Genomic DNA, 13,948 nt, shown 5'->3' with positions numbered 1-13,948 from the left:
CACTTTCAAGTACGTTCATGTACATACATTTCCGTCATTACACAGCTTGCTCTGGAGGTGCCTGATACTTCTCAGGTGTCCCTCCTGTCTCTACTTCTTTGTCTAGCTAGGCTTTGTCTCAGCTGTGTATTGAATTAGTAGCGTCTCTATTTCTTTCCCCTTTGTCTCCCCCAGATCTAGAACTAAAATCTACCTCCTGCTTCCCTACATGTTTCGCCGTTCCACGGCGTCTTCAGGGGAATTGCAGAGAGACCTATATGTATGTTGGTCGTATGAAGGTTGTTTGGCAGTTAACCCTTGTTTTACTCCTGGAAAAAATTGATTATATTGGAAAATTTTCCAAAAAATAGAAATTTCAAAATTGTTTCTCCATCTGCCATTAACTCTTGTGGAACACCTAAAGGGTTAACAAAGTTTGTAAACCCAGTTTTGAATACCTTGAGGGGTGTACTTTCTTAGATGGAGTCACTTTTTTGAAATTTCTATTCTAGGGGTGCAACAGGGGGCTTCAAATGGGACATGGTATAAACAAAACCAGTCCTGCAAAATCTGCCTTCCAAAACCCATATGGTGTTCCCCTCCTTCTATGTGCTACCGTTCGGCCAAACAGTAGTTTACGACCACATATGGGGTGTTTCTGCAAACTACAGAATCAGGGCAACCCATTTTGAGTGTTGTTTGGCAGTTAACCCTTGTTTTACTCCTGGAAAAAATTGATTATATTGGAAAATTTTCCAAAAAATAGAAATTTCAAAATTGTTTCTCCATCTGCCATCAACTCTTGTGGAAGACCTAAAGGGTTAATAAAGTTTGAAAAAACTGTTTTGAATACCTTGAGGGGTGTAGTTTCTAGAATGGGGTCATTTTTGGGAGGTTTCTATTATCTAAGCCTCACAATATGACTGCAAACCTGAACTGGTCCATAAAAAGTGGGATTTTGAAGATTTCTCAAAAATTTCAAAATTTGCTTCTAAACTTCTAAGCCTTGTAACATCCCCAAAAAATAAAATATCATTCCCAAAATGCTACAAACATGAAGTAGACATATGGGGAATGTAAAGTCATAACAATTTTTGGGGGTATTACTATGTATTACAGAAGTAGAGAAACTGAAACTTTGAAATTTGCTAATTTTTCAAAATTTTTGGTAAAAAATGTATTTTTTATGCAAAAAAATTAACTTTTTTGACCCAATTTTAGCAGTGTCATGAAGTACAATATGTGACGAAAAAACAATCTCAGAACGGCCTGGGTAAGTCGAAGCGTTTTAAAGTTATGAGCACTTAAAGTGACACTGGTCAGATTTGCAAAAAATGGCCTGGTCCTTAAGGTGAAAATGAGCCTGGTCCTTAAGGGGTTAAGGAAAAAGGACACTAGTTTATGACAGCGAGGTTTACATCTTAGACACAGAGGAAGGTTCAAAAGAGATGTGAAAGAAGCTATTTATATAAAACTGGGGAAAAAAAGCTTGAATAGAGGTAAACGGCTGTGACATCTATTGTCTGCCACTGATAATGCCATTCTAACACCTCTCCCAAGGCAGTTTAATCACAGGTCACAGAACATGCCTATAAAATCTTCCATAGAAGTCAATGAGGTTTCTCCTGTCCATTGTGTCTATGACTTATGTGGCTGATCTCAAAGAAAAGCAAGTCTTGACACATTTTAAGCCTAGCGGCCAATGTGAAAACTGCATGATTTTAGGAATTTCTTTAAACATAAATAGGAACATGGGGAATTTACAAAAATCAACAAAAATTCTAAAAAGATATGTTTACCATTAAAATTTTGATTTAAAGAATAGGTGATTCTATGATGACACATTCCCTTTAAACATTTGAGTAGGAACTTTGGCCCTTTTAAGTGCAGTATTTATAGATTTATTTATTTATTTTTTATCGTCCAGATAAACAGGTAGTGGCCTTGTATGATTACTTGCCGGTACATGATGGTGATCTTGGCTTTCAGGCAGGAGACAACCTATACATCCTGCAATCGTAAGTGTGAATTCTGTACATAGATAACCAATTTGTGCTACATGTCCTATTTACACTTAAAGAGGACCTGTCAGCTCTCCTTTTTTTTGTAAAGAAATGCAACCACATATGACCATATGTTACACTGTACATGGACTGAATGAGAATTACCACTTGGGCAAGGGGAATGGTAATGGTAACTCAGTTGTCAATTTATTTATTAATTCCTAGGAGGAATAACAGAGGAAAGGCACAATCCAGAACTGTTATTGTAATGGGAATCCAAGTATTTACTAAACAGACAAGTAAAAAGAGGTGATAAGTCCTTTTTAACCACCTAAGTGTTTGGCCAGAGACCAGCTCGGGGAGTGGAAAAAGATGTTAACTGGAGGGAGGAGGGCTGCTTTAGATGCTGCTGTCTCCTGAATGGTAGCAGATAGGAACATTCAACTGGTCTTTCATACAAGACCAAAATGAAATCGAGTCAGGAATAATCGCGGGTAAAACCTGCTTTTACTTTCACTTTCAGCTACATTCACAGCATTCTAATTCTATCAGTGATATCCTCCCCTGTACTGAACACATTGCTGTCATTCTGGTATTATCTGAAAGCTTGAAATGCCAGCTTTCGAACAAGACCAGTTGAATTTTTAAGGAGATAGCAGCAACTAAAGCAGCCCTCCCCCCTCCAGTTAGCTACTTTTCCTACTGCTGAAGCTGGACTGGGGGCGGGCAAAACAGTTAGTAGGTTAATTCACTTGAATTTGAGGCTGTCTCATCTCATCTTTCATGGCCAAGGTGGGAAAAGCACAAAGTAAGCGGCAGTCTGGGGTGGACGAATTTATGGAAATGGCTGAGTGGCTGACACTCCCCTGTTTCTTTAACTCCCCACAGAAGTGAATGGGAGCAACGCAACAAGCACAGCAAGCTACACAAGTTACATTTCCATAAGTCTGCTTCCCGAGGTTGGAGCTAATTAAGGAATATTCCCATCTTGGCCGAGATGGGTGAACCCCTTTAATAAAAGGAGAACTCCAGCCACAACTAAATTTATAGTGTAGAGCCAGACGGGTACCACATGTCTATGCAAGTTGATTTGAAACGGATTAGTTACCCCTTGATCTCTGTGAATGGCTGTTTGATCCACCACCAAATACATGGCCATTCACAATGAACAATTAATAACCAAAACGTTTCTAATGCAGTAACAGAGCACTGCTGCGGCATGCAAAGCCATGTAGCCCTTGGCTAATTCATGGGTGATCCATCTGGCCATACTTTCAGTTGGTTTACATGCCATGGCTACCAACCCACAGCAGTCAATAGCTGGTAAAACTATTGAGTGTAAACTCAACCTTAGACTTCACTGCAGATAAAGGGGTTTTCTGGAAATGTCGTTGCCTCTATACTGTGTCCGCAAGCCGCAAATCCCCACATAGGCCATGCAGTTAATAGTTAATTATTAATTTAAAAAACCTTTACTCCTCCCACTAATTCAAAATCATAATAACAGTAGTCTAGGAAGCTGATATGTGAGATGCTTTTCTGCAAAGGGGATATCCTATTTAAATAAAAACTAAGATTTTTATGGCTGCACAAAAGATATGATCAACAACAAATGCAATCGTTTGAACGCTGATTGCTGGACATGATTTGAGAATGAATATTCATAAGTGTAAAAAATCATGTTGCCATCGGCCACGGCAGGTGGGCTGGGTTTAAGTTGCATACAGCAGCCGCAGCTTGAAAACCCAGCCTTGAATAATTGTATTTTATGACAATACTGGGAGTTTACAAGAATATAAAGCATAGGTCAATTGAATAAAGGACAGGCAATAGTGGGTTCTAGTCTGTGCTACAGGCCCTTTTAATTCACAATCATTGCCCTATGTAAACATGTCCAGCCATCAGCTAACATACAAGTAAATGCTTGTTTTTCATTGATCACATCTTTTATGTCAGCAAAAAAATCTAAGGTGTTTAAACAGAGGATGTGCTGGTGACAATAGTGCAAGCTGTATTAGCACACAACCATTGTCGCATGTAAATAGCAGTTAAGTGAGCACCGATCGACTATACGGCCTTTTACATGGGCCAAGAATCTTAAAGATAATTGCTAACAAGTGTTCATAGGAACGTCTGTAAGCAATTATCTGACAGTATAAATGGAACGCCAATCACCCGCTGAACGATCGTAACGCTCGGTCATTGGGTAATCCGATCTGGCAAACAACCAGTCAATATGGGGAAGAGCGATGGCATTAGTGATCCCTCCCCTCCATACTCTGATCCCCCCTCTCCACCAGGGAGCAGCAAATTGTCTGCTGCTCTGTCATCTCATGTAAAGGTACCTTAACCCCTTAAGGACTTAGGACGTATCGGTACGGCATGGTTCCCGAGTCCTTAAGGACCCATGACGTACCGCGGGGATCAAACGTTAAAATGCCAGAAATTAAGTTTTTATTAACCCCCCCTGCACCCCTGAATGATATTATGTGGGCGGGTGGTGCAGGGGGGGTGTCGCAGGCGGTGCGGGAGGTGCGGGAGGCGGGCGGTGCGGGAGGCGGGATCACGATCCCCCGCCCGCCTCCCCTTGAATAATCGTTGGCTTCTAGTGGGTATACCAGGGTGCCAGCACATTGCTGGCACCCTGGTATAAACGGCTGACATCGGTGATGCGATGTCAGCCGTTTAACCCTTTCCATACAGCGGTCCGTACGGACCGCTGTATGGAAAAGGTTAACAGGTCAGGGAGCTCCCTCCCTCTCCCATCGGGGGCTGCTGTGCCTTTGCAGCCCCCCGATGGGAGAGGGAGAGAGCTCCCAGGCAGCCCCCCGACAGACCCGTCCTTACCCTTCCCCGTCTGCGAAGTTCTGAACACTACTGAGCAGACGGGGAAGGTTCCCATGGCAACAGGACACCTTCTCAGGCATCCTGCTGTCCATGGTGCTGAACAGATCTGTGCTGAAAGCAGAGATCTGTTCAGACAAAGTGGTAAGTAAAATACAGTACAGTACAATATATATTGTACAGTACTGTATTATACAGACATCAGACCCACTGGATCTTCAAGAACCAAGTGGGTCTGGGTCAAAAAAAATGTAAAAAAAAAGTTAAGATAAAAAAAAAAACATTTATCACTGAATAAAAAAAAAAAAAAAAAAATACACTACACATATTAGGTATCGCCGCGTCCGTAACGACCTGATCTATAAAACGGTCATGTTACTTTCCCCGCACGGTGAACGCCATAAAAAAAAAAAAAAAAAAAACTATGAGAAAATTGAAATTTTGCCCACCTTACTTCCCAAAAAAGGTAATAAAAGTGATCAAAAAAGTCGCATTTACGCCAAAATAGTACCAATCAAACCGTCATCTCATCCCGCAAAAATCATACCCTACCCAAGATAATCGCCCAAAAACTGAAAAAACTATGGCTCTTAGACTATGGAAACACTAAAACATTATTTTTTTTGTTTCAAAAATGAAATCATTGTGTAAAACTTAAATAAAATAAAAAAAGTATACATATTAGGTATCGACGCGTCCGTATCGACCAGCTCTATAAAAATATCACATGACCTAACCCCTCAGATGAACACCGTAAAAAAATAAAAATAAAAACGGTGTAAAAAAAGCCATTTTTTGCCATCTTACATCACAAAAAGTGTAATAGCAAGCGATCAAAAAGTCATATGCACCCCAAAATAGTGTCAATCAAACCGTCATCTCATCCCGCAAAAAATGAGACCCTACTTAAGATAATTGCCCAAAAACTGAAAAAACTATGGCTCTTAGACTATGGAGACACTAAAACATTTTTTTTGTTTTAAAAATGAAATCATTGTGTAAAACTTACATAAATAAAAAAAATTGTATACATATTAGGTATCGCCACGTCTGTGACAACCTGCTCTATAAAAATACCACATGATCTAACCTGTCAGATGAATTTTGTAAATAACAAAAAATAAAAAGGTGCCAAAAAATCTATTTCTTGTTACCTTGCCGCACAAAAAAGTGTAATATAGAGCAACCAAAAATCATATGTACCCTAAACTAGTACCAACAAAACTGCCACCCTATCCCGTAGTTTCTAAAATGGGGTCACTTTTATGGAGTTTCTACTCTAGGGGTGCATCAGGGGGGCTTCAAATGGGACATGGTGTCAAAAAACCAGTCCAGCAAAATCTGCCTTCCAAAAACCGTATGGCATTCCTTTCCTTCTGCGCCCTGCCGTGTGCCCGTACAGCGGTTTACGACCACATATGGGGTGTTTCTGTAAACTACAGAATCAGGGCCATAAATAATGAGTTTTTTTTGGCTGTTAACCCTTGCTTTGTAACTGGAAAAAAAATATTAAAATGGAAAATCTGCCAAAAAAGTGAAATTTTGAAATTGTATCTCTATTTTCCATTAAATCTTGTGCAACACCTAAAGGGTTAACAAAGTTTGTAAAATCAGTTTTGAATACCTTGAGGGGTGTAGTTTCTTAGATGGGGTCACTTTTATGGAGTTTCTACTCTAGGGGTGCATCAGGGGGGCTTCAAATGGGACATGGTGTCAAAAAACCAGTCCAGCAAAATCTGCCTTCCAAAAACCGTATGGCATTCCTTTCCTTCTGCGCCCTGCCGTGTGCCCGTACAGCGGTTTACGACCACATATGGGGTGTTTCTGTAAACTACAGAATCAGGGCCATAAATAATGAGTTTTTTTGGCTGTTAACCCTTGCTTTGTAACTGGGAAAAAAATATTAAAATGGAAAATCTGCCCAAAAAGTGAAATTTTGAAATTGTATCTCTATTTTCCATAAAATCTTGTGCAACACCTAAAGGGTTAACAAAGTTTGTAAAATCAGTTTTGAATACCTTGAGGGGTGTAGTTTCTTAGATGGGGTCACTTTTATGGAGTTTCTACTCTAGAGGTGCATCAGGGGGGCTTCAAATGGGACATGGTGTCAAAAAACCAGTCCAGCAAAATCTGCCTTCCAAAAACCATACGGCGCACCTTTCCCTCTACGCCCTACTGTGTGCCCGTACAGTAGTTTACGGCCACATATGGGGTGTTTCTGTAAACGGCAGAGTCAGGGCAATAAAGATAAAGTCTTGTTTGACTGTTAACCCTTGCTTTGTTAGTAGAAAAAATGGGTTAAAATGGAAAATTAGGCAAAAAAATGAAATTCTCAAATTTCATCCCCATTTGCCAATAACTCTTGTGCAACACCTAAAGGGTTAACGAAGTTTGTAAAATCTGTTTTGAATACCTTGAGGGGTGTAGTTTATAGAATGGGGTCATTTTTGGGCAGTTTCTATTATGTAAGCCTCGCAAAGTGACTTCAGACCTGTAGTGGTCCCTAAAAATTGGGTTTTTGTAAATTTCTGAAAAATTTCAAGATTTGCTTCTAAACTTCTAAGCCTTGTAACATCCCCAAAAAATAAAATATCATTCCCAAAATGCTGCAAACATGAAGTAGACATATGGGGAATGTAAAGTCATCAACATTTTTGGGGGTATTGCTATGTATTACAGAAGTAGAGAAACTGAAACTTTGAAATTTGCAAATTTTTCAAAATTTTTGGTAAATATGGTATTTTTTTATCCAAAAAAATTAACTTTTTTGACCCAATTTTTGCAGTGTCATGAAGTACAATATGTGACGAAAAAACAATCTCAGAACGGCCTGGATAAGTCAAAGCGTTTTAAAGTTATCAGCACTTAAAGTGACACTGGTCAGATTTGCAAAAAATGGCCAAGTCCTTAAGGTGAAATAGGGCTGAGTCCTTAAGGGGTTAAAGGCTATGTACAACTTTGGTGGCAATTTTTTTTATTATTGCATTGTAATCATTATGAGCTAAAAATCTTTTTTTCAATTGGTCTTTGTTAAAAATGATGAGCCGTTTTCCCTGCACAAGCTTTCAGTGTATCTACTAGTAGGATCTGTATTTTCTCTCTGCTCCATTAGGCAGGATGCTGGCGGCTCCTTATCTGTGATCTCTGACCTTATAAACACTCATTATAGGTCAGTTCTTATCTCACTGATAAGAATGTGGCTTAAATGAATGTAAATGTCCTTTTAGTAATTTAGAGAGGGTTATTTTTAAATGACCACACAAAGTGAAAGTACCATTCGCACAACTAGAAAAACAGTTAACCCTTTGTGACAGAATGGCTCAATATTTTAATAAGAATTGAAAAAATTATTTGTCCCCGTAGGTGTACATAGACTAACTATATCATTGATCAGTAGCCATTACAGGCAGATTATCTGCCAGTGTAAAAGGATGTTAAAGGGGTTGTCCGGGTTCAGAGCTGAACCCAGACATACCTCCATTTTCCCCCGTCAGCCCCCCTGACTTGAGCATTGGAGCAGTTCATGCTCCGATGCTCTCCTTTGCCCTGTGCTAAATCGCATTTTCAGCAGTTTCGGTGAGAAACCGTGCTCTCCATGGGGCTGCCACGAAGCCTGGTGACATCATCGGCACTGATGGGCGTGCTTTAGCGCTGCCCTAGCCAGTAAAACGGCTAGGGCAGTGCTAAAGCGCTCCCATAAGAGCCGGTGATGTTACCAAACACACTGCCGGGCAGAAGCTTCCGCCTGGCAGTGTGTTATTGTAAACAAAAGAGCTATCCAGTGCATCCAGCGCAAAGGAGAGCCTCGGAGAATGAGATGCTCCGATGCTAACACCAGGGGGCTGCCTAGGTGAAAATATGGGTATGTCAGGGTTCAGCTCTGATCCCAGTCAACCCCTTTAAGTTTTGTCTGCTGTCTAATCATAGCTTTATACACATTTTATCTCTTACAGAACTGGAGAGTGGTGGAAAGCTAAGTCCTTGCGAACAGGAGAAGAGGGACTTGTGCCATATAATTTTGTAGCATCTGTTGGAATTGCATCGGAATGGTGAGTATCCACTCATACAGAAAAGTCAGGCAAGCATTCAGTAATGACCCTTTATAACTTTTTTTAAAGGGGTTGTCTCACTTCAGCAAATTATATTTGCTGAGGCAATATAGACAATCACATTAGTGAGTGCCTTAAATTTACTTTGTCTACATGATAAATGCCATTTTCTGAAGGGAGACATCCCTTATAAAGGGTATATTAGGGGTATATTAGAAGGGCAGATTTTCTGCCCGATGATTGCTAATGAGCAATCATAGTAACGCTCATTAGCGATCATCTGGCAGTCTAATACTGCTGCCGACTGCACAATGAACGAGCAAATGCTTGTTCATCGAGTAATCCAGATCTTTCAGCACGCTGAAAGATTAGGATTTTCCAGAGGCAGATCATGCTGTGGAATTACGATCAGCTGCCGGCAAACCACTGTAGAGCTTGAGGAAGAGCGATGGCACAGCGAACGCTCCTCCCCATGTTGCTGAGGAGATCGCTGCATCTTGGCTTTAAAAATCGCTGCAAAGTTGGCCTTAAAAAAAACTACTAAACCTAAAATATAAGTTACTAAAAAAAATTGAAAGCTAGTACAAAATAGTTGCAAAGACATTCACAGAAATGTACGGAAAAAAGAAAATTTAACATGGACATAAGTATTCAGACCCTTTGCTATGACACTTGACATTTAGCTCTGGGGGTGTCCCATTTCTCTTGGTCATCGTCAAGATGGTTCTGCACCTTGAGAAGATGCACACATCTAAAGAAGGATATAAAAATTCTGCTGCACTGAAAGTTCCCAAGAGCACAGTAGCCTCCATGATTTTTAAAGGGAAGACATTGGGAACAACCAGGACTCTTCCTAGAGCTGGCCGCCTAACCAAACGAAGTAATCGGGAGAAAATGGCTTTAGTAAGAGAGGTGACTAAGAACCCAATGGTCATTCTGGCTGAGCTGCAAAGATATTGTGTGCAGCTCAGATGGTCAACTATGACTTCAGCATTCCATCAATCTGGGCTTTATGGGAGAGTAGCCATAAAGAAGCCTCCTCTCAGTAAAAGACACATGAAAGTTTTCAAAAAAGCATCTGTGAGAATGTTCTGGTTTGATTAAATTAATATTAAACTATTTGGCCTCAATTCTAAGCGTCATGTTTGGAAGAAACCAGGCACTGTCCAATACCATCCTAAAGTGAAGCATAGTGAGAGCATCATGCTGGGGGGTGGGGGGGGGGGGGGTATTCTCATTGGCTGAGATAAGGAGACTTGGATAGCTGAATGGAGCAAAGCACAGAGATATTCCTAATGAAAACCTGATCTAGAGTGCTCTGGACTAGTGTTGATCGAGCACCAAAGTGCTCGGGTGCTCGAGTAAAACACCTTGGGATGCTCGGGTGCTCTACCGAGCACAATGGAAGTCAATGGGAGAACCCAAGCATTAAACCAGGCACCCCCTGCTCTGAAGAGGGGAGGGTGTCTGGTTCATAGGAAAAGGTCAGAAATTGATGGAAACACCACTGAAATGATTCAGGAACAGCATGGGGAGGATGTCTGGATGCATCTTGGACTCCCAGGTCGCTGCTGAGAACAATGCTGTCCGAGTAGTATGCCACTTTTACAGACTGACAATAATACGCACCAAACCGAAGATAAAATCAATTTTAGAGGAAAAATTGTTAGGACACATCCTTTCCTGTAAATTTAGTTGTATATAAAGTGCAAGTGCTGCCAAAAATTACAAGGAAGAGGCACTCCGATACAACCCGTATATCACATAAAGGAGGGCCTCATTCACATTGTGGTACAATTGTTCAGGTAGTGGGACTCCTACACTCATAAAGCCTATGCACTAAGTGAAAGTGCTGCCAAAAATTACACCCTTTATTTCACATAAAGATGGGCATCATACATACCCTTGAAAAATTATGATTGATGGCCTGCTGGTGACCATCTAAAACATTAGGGGCGAGGACCTGCTGCTGATCTGACCATCTAAAACATTAAGGGCCAGGGCCTGCTGCTGAGCTGACCATCTAAAACATTAGGGGCGAGTGCCTGCTGCTGATCTGACCATCTAAAACAGGTGTGCTGAACCTGTGGCCCACCAGCTGTTGCAAAACTACAACTCCCATCAGCTTACAGCTATCATCCTACAGAAGGGCATCGTGGGAGTTGTAGTTTTACAACAACTGGAGGGCTGCAGGTTGAGCATCCCTGATCTAAAACATTATGGGCGAGGGCCTGCTGCTAAGCTGACTCTCTAAAACATTAGGGGCGAGTGTCTGCTACTTAGCTGACCACTGAAAAAATTTGGTTGAGGGCCTGCTGCTGAGCTGACCATCGAAAAAATTATGGTTAAGGGCCTGCTGCTGAGCTGACAATCGAAAAAATTATGGTTGAGGGCCTGCTGCTGAACTGACCCTCTAAAACATTAGGAGTGAGGGCAGCCTAATAAGCATGTTGATATGATGGAGGAGGAGGAGGATGAGAAAAGGAAGATTGAACATATACTCTTTTTTGTGGTGGAAGGGGTGCATGGGAGTACCATGTATCGGGTGCTCAAAGTCTATCTGATTCACCCAATCAGTAGTGGATTCTAAAGTATAGTATATAGACAAGCACTCCTCATCCGGTCTTGCGCAGAAATTAATATTTATTAAAAATGTATAGAGGTTTATTAAAGAGAAATATATAAAAAAAAAAGGTATATAATCTATAAAATGGCATATAGAGTTATTTGTTGGAATTCCCCATACAAATATATTAACTTGATCACGTTAGTACAATTTGTGCAGAAAAAGTGCATGTGCAGTGAAGGAGATACATTTATTTATTTTTTTAAATATAAAAAATAAAAAATATGAAAAAATGTGAGAAATATAAAGGTAAAAGTAAGTGTGCAATCTTGTTAACAAATTAGTCCTAGTACAGGTAAGTTGAGGTAAGTTAATTACTGTTGGTGTTCTTGATAGAAGATAAAAAAATATAAAAATATATATTAAAAAAATTCTGCAGAAATGTATATAGGAAAATATATACAGAATATATATAAATCACTGTGGCATAGATAATTCTGTGTCTCCTCCTATAAGTTCAATATTCTCTTGTTCATTGTGAAACAATACTGTTCTTCTGTAACAATTAATTAATGTTGCTAATAGCTCACAATATCCCAATGAGTTGACAGTGGTTAATAGTGGATGGTAAGATTACTAATAGTGATAAGTATATTGCACAATGTCCCGATATATTAGCAGTGATTGGTAAGGTTCTGCTGAATATTGTTATAGTGTTTAAATACAGCGGTAGTCCCGCTTATTGAATGGATAGTTGTAGTTTTCCAGTGATGAGTGTGTTTCTTGTGCTCTGGCAGCAGGCACAGTTTCACCTCGACCAGGGCCACGGCATCTGCATGCACCATCAGCAGCACGGCCACTTCCCCATCCCTTACTGCTCGCCTTGTGCATATTAAATGGTATATATGCTTGCAAGTATGTCACACGTACAGTAGCACAGCTTTTGTAAGTGTATGCGCAAATACATTAGACTGAATGTCACTGATATATATGATGCGCAAACGTTATACAGGAGAAGTAGCGCAGGTAATGTCGCTGCCACCAGCGGCAAAAAAATTAAACTGACTGTCACTGATATTTATGATGCGCAAACGTTATATAGGAGATGTAGCGCAGGTAATGTGACTGTCCGCAGTGGACACCGTCTACGGAAAAAGTACACTGGATATCACAGATATTTTTAGTATGTGCACACATTAAACAGGAGATGCAGCGTAGATAATGTCGCTGTCCGCAGCGTCTATGGAAAGAGTACACTGGATGTCACAGATATATTTAGGATGCGCACACGTTATACAGGAGATGTAGCGCAGGTAATGTCCCTGTCCGCAGCGTCTACGGAAAAAGTACACTGGATGTCACAGATATTTTTAGGTTGCGCACACGTTAGACAGGAGATGTAGCGCAGATAATGTCGCTGTCTGTGGCGGCCAAACAATTTAAAGCTATTTAGCGCAGCTTGCGCTAAAAATATATATTGCTGCTAGATACAACAATAGTCCTTAAAAGGACTTTTGGGTCTCTAACACCAACCCTGCCTAACCAAAAAATAAAATTCAATTCCCTACACTATCTGTCCCTTCCATAGCACAGCTGTCCCTGACTAAGACTGGCCGAATCACGTATCATCAGGTGCTTTATAGCACCCGATGACGCGTTCCGGCCAGCCAATCACTGTAATGCCAGTAACCAACATGGCTAAAGCATTACAGTGAGTGGCAGCACTTACCTGCACGTTTATTAGCTGCGTAGCAGCCAACAAACGTGCGGGGAGGAGACTCGAGCATGGCGCTTGAGCACACACGGTATTCGGCCAAACTACTCTGGACGTGACTGGGCCGAAGGTTCACCTTCCAACAAAACAATGACCCCAAGCATACAGCCAAGACAACACAAGAGTGGCTTAGGGGCAACTCTGTCAATGCCATTTTGTGGACCAGCCAAAGCCCTCATTTGAATCCAATCGAACATCTATTGACAGACCTGAAAATGGCTGTCCACTGATGGTCCCCATCCAACCTAACAATGTTTGAGAGGATCTGCAGAGAAGAATGGCAGAAAATCTCCAAATACAGGTGTGAAAACCTTGTGGCATCATACCTGAGGGTACTTTCACACTAGCGTTTTTCTTTTCTGGTATTGAGTTCCGTCCTAGGGGCTCAATACCGGAAAAAAACTGATCAGGATTATCCTAATGCATTCTGAATGGAGAGCAATCCGTTCAGTATGCATCAGGATGTCTTCAGTTCAGTCACTATACGTTTTTTGGACTATTTTCTCCATCCAAAATTCCGGAACACTTGCCTTGAAATGCATTAATGCCGGATCCGGCCCTAAGTGTTCTGGAAAAACAGATCTGGTTTTGTGGTCTGCGCATGCGCAGACCGTTAAAATGTGAAAAAGATAAATATCAGATCCGTTTTTTCCGGATGACAACCGGAGAGACGGATCTGGTATTGCAATACATCCATTTGCATACAGATTGCCGACCAAACTGCCTGCCGGAA

At 40.9% G+C, this 13,948-nt stretch overlaps 1 protein-coding gene across 2 annotated transcripts in view; it reads left to right on the top strand.

Annotated features, from left to right (window-relative positions):
* Positions 1-13,948, top strand: part of LCK (LCK proto-oncogene, Src family tyrosine kinase) — a 79,230-nt gene that overhangs the window by 22,033 nt on the left and 43,249 nt on the right. For both annotated transcript variants that reach the window (XM_044286502.1, XM_044286501.1), the window contains exons 4-5: positions 1,907-1,997; positions 8,780-8,875. In XM_044286502.1, coding sequence (XP_044142437.1) covers positions 1,907-1,997; positions 8,780-8,875 — 187 coding nt within the window. The remainder of the gene's footprint in view (positions 1-1,906; positions 1,998-8,779; positions 8,876-13,948) is intronic.

This window comes from Bufo gargarizans, chromosome 3 (genome assembly GCF_014858855.1).
Source record: "Bufo gargarizans isolate SCDJY-AF-19 chromosome 3, ASM1485885v1, whole genome shotgun sequence".
In the NCBI taxonomy this organism is placed as follows: Eukaryota; Metazoa; Chordata; class Amphibia; order Anura; family Bufonidae; genus Bufo; species Bufo gargarizans.
This window is presented reverse-complemented; position numbering and strand designations above follow the sequence as displayed.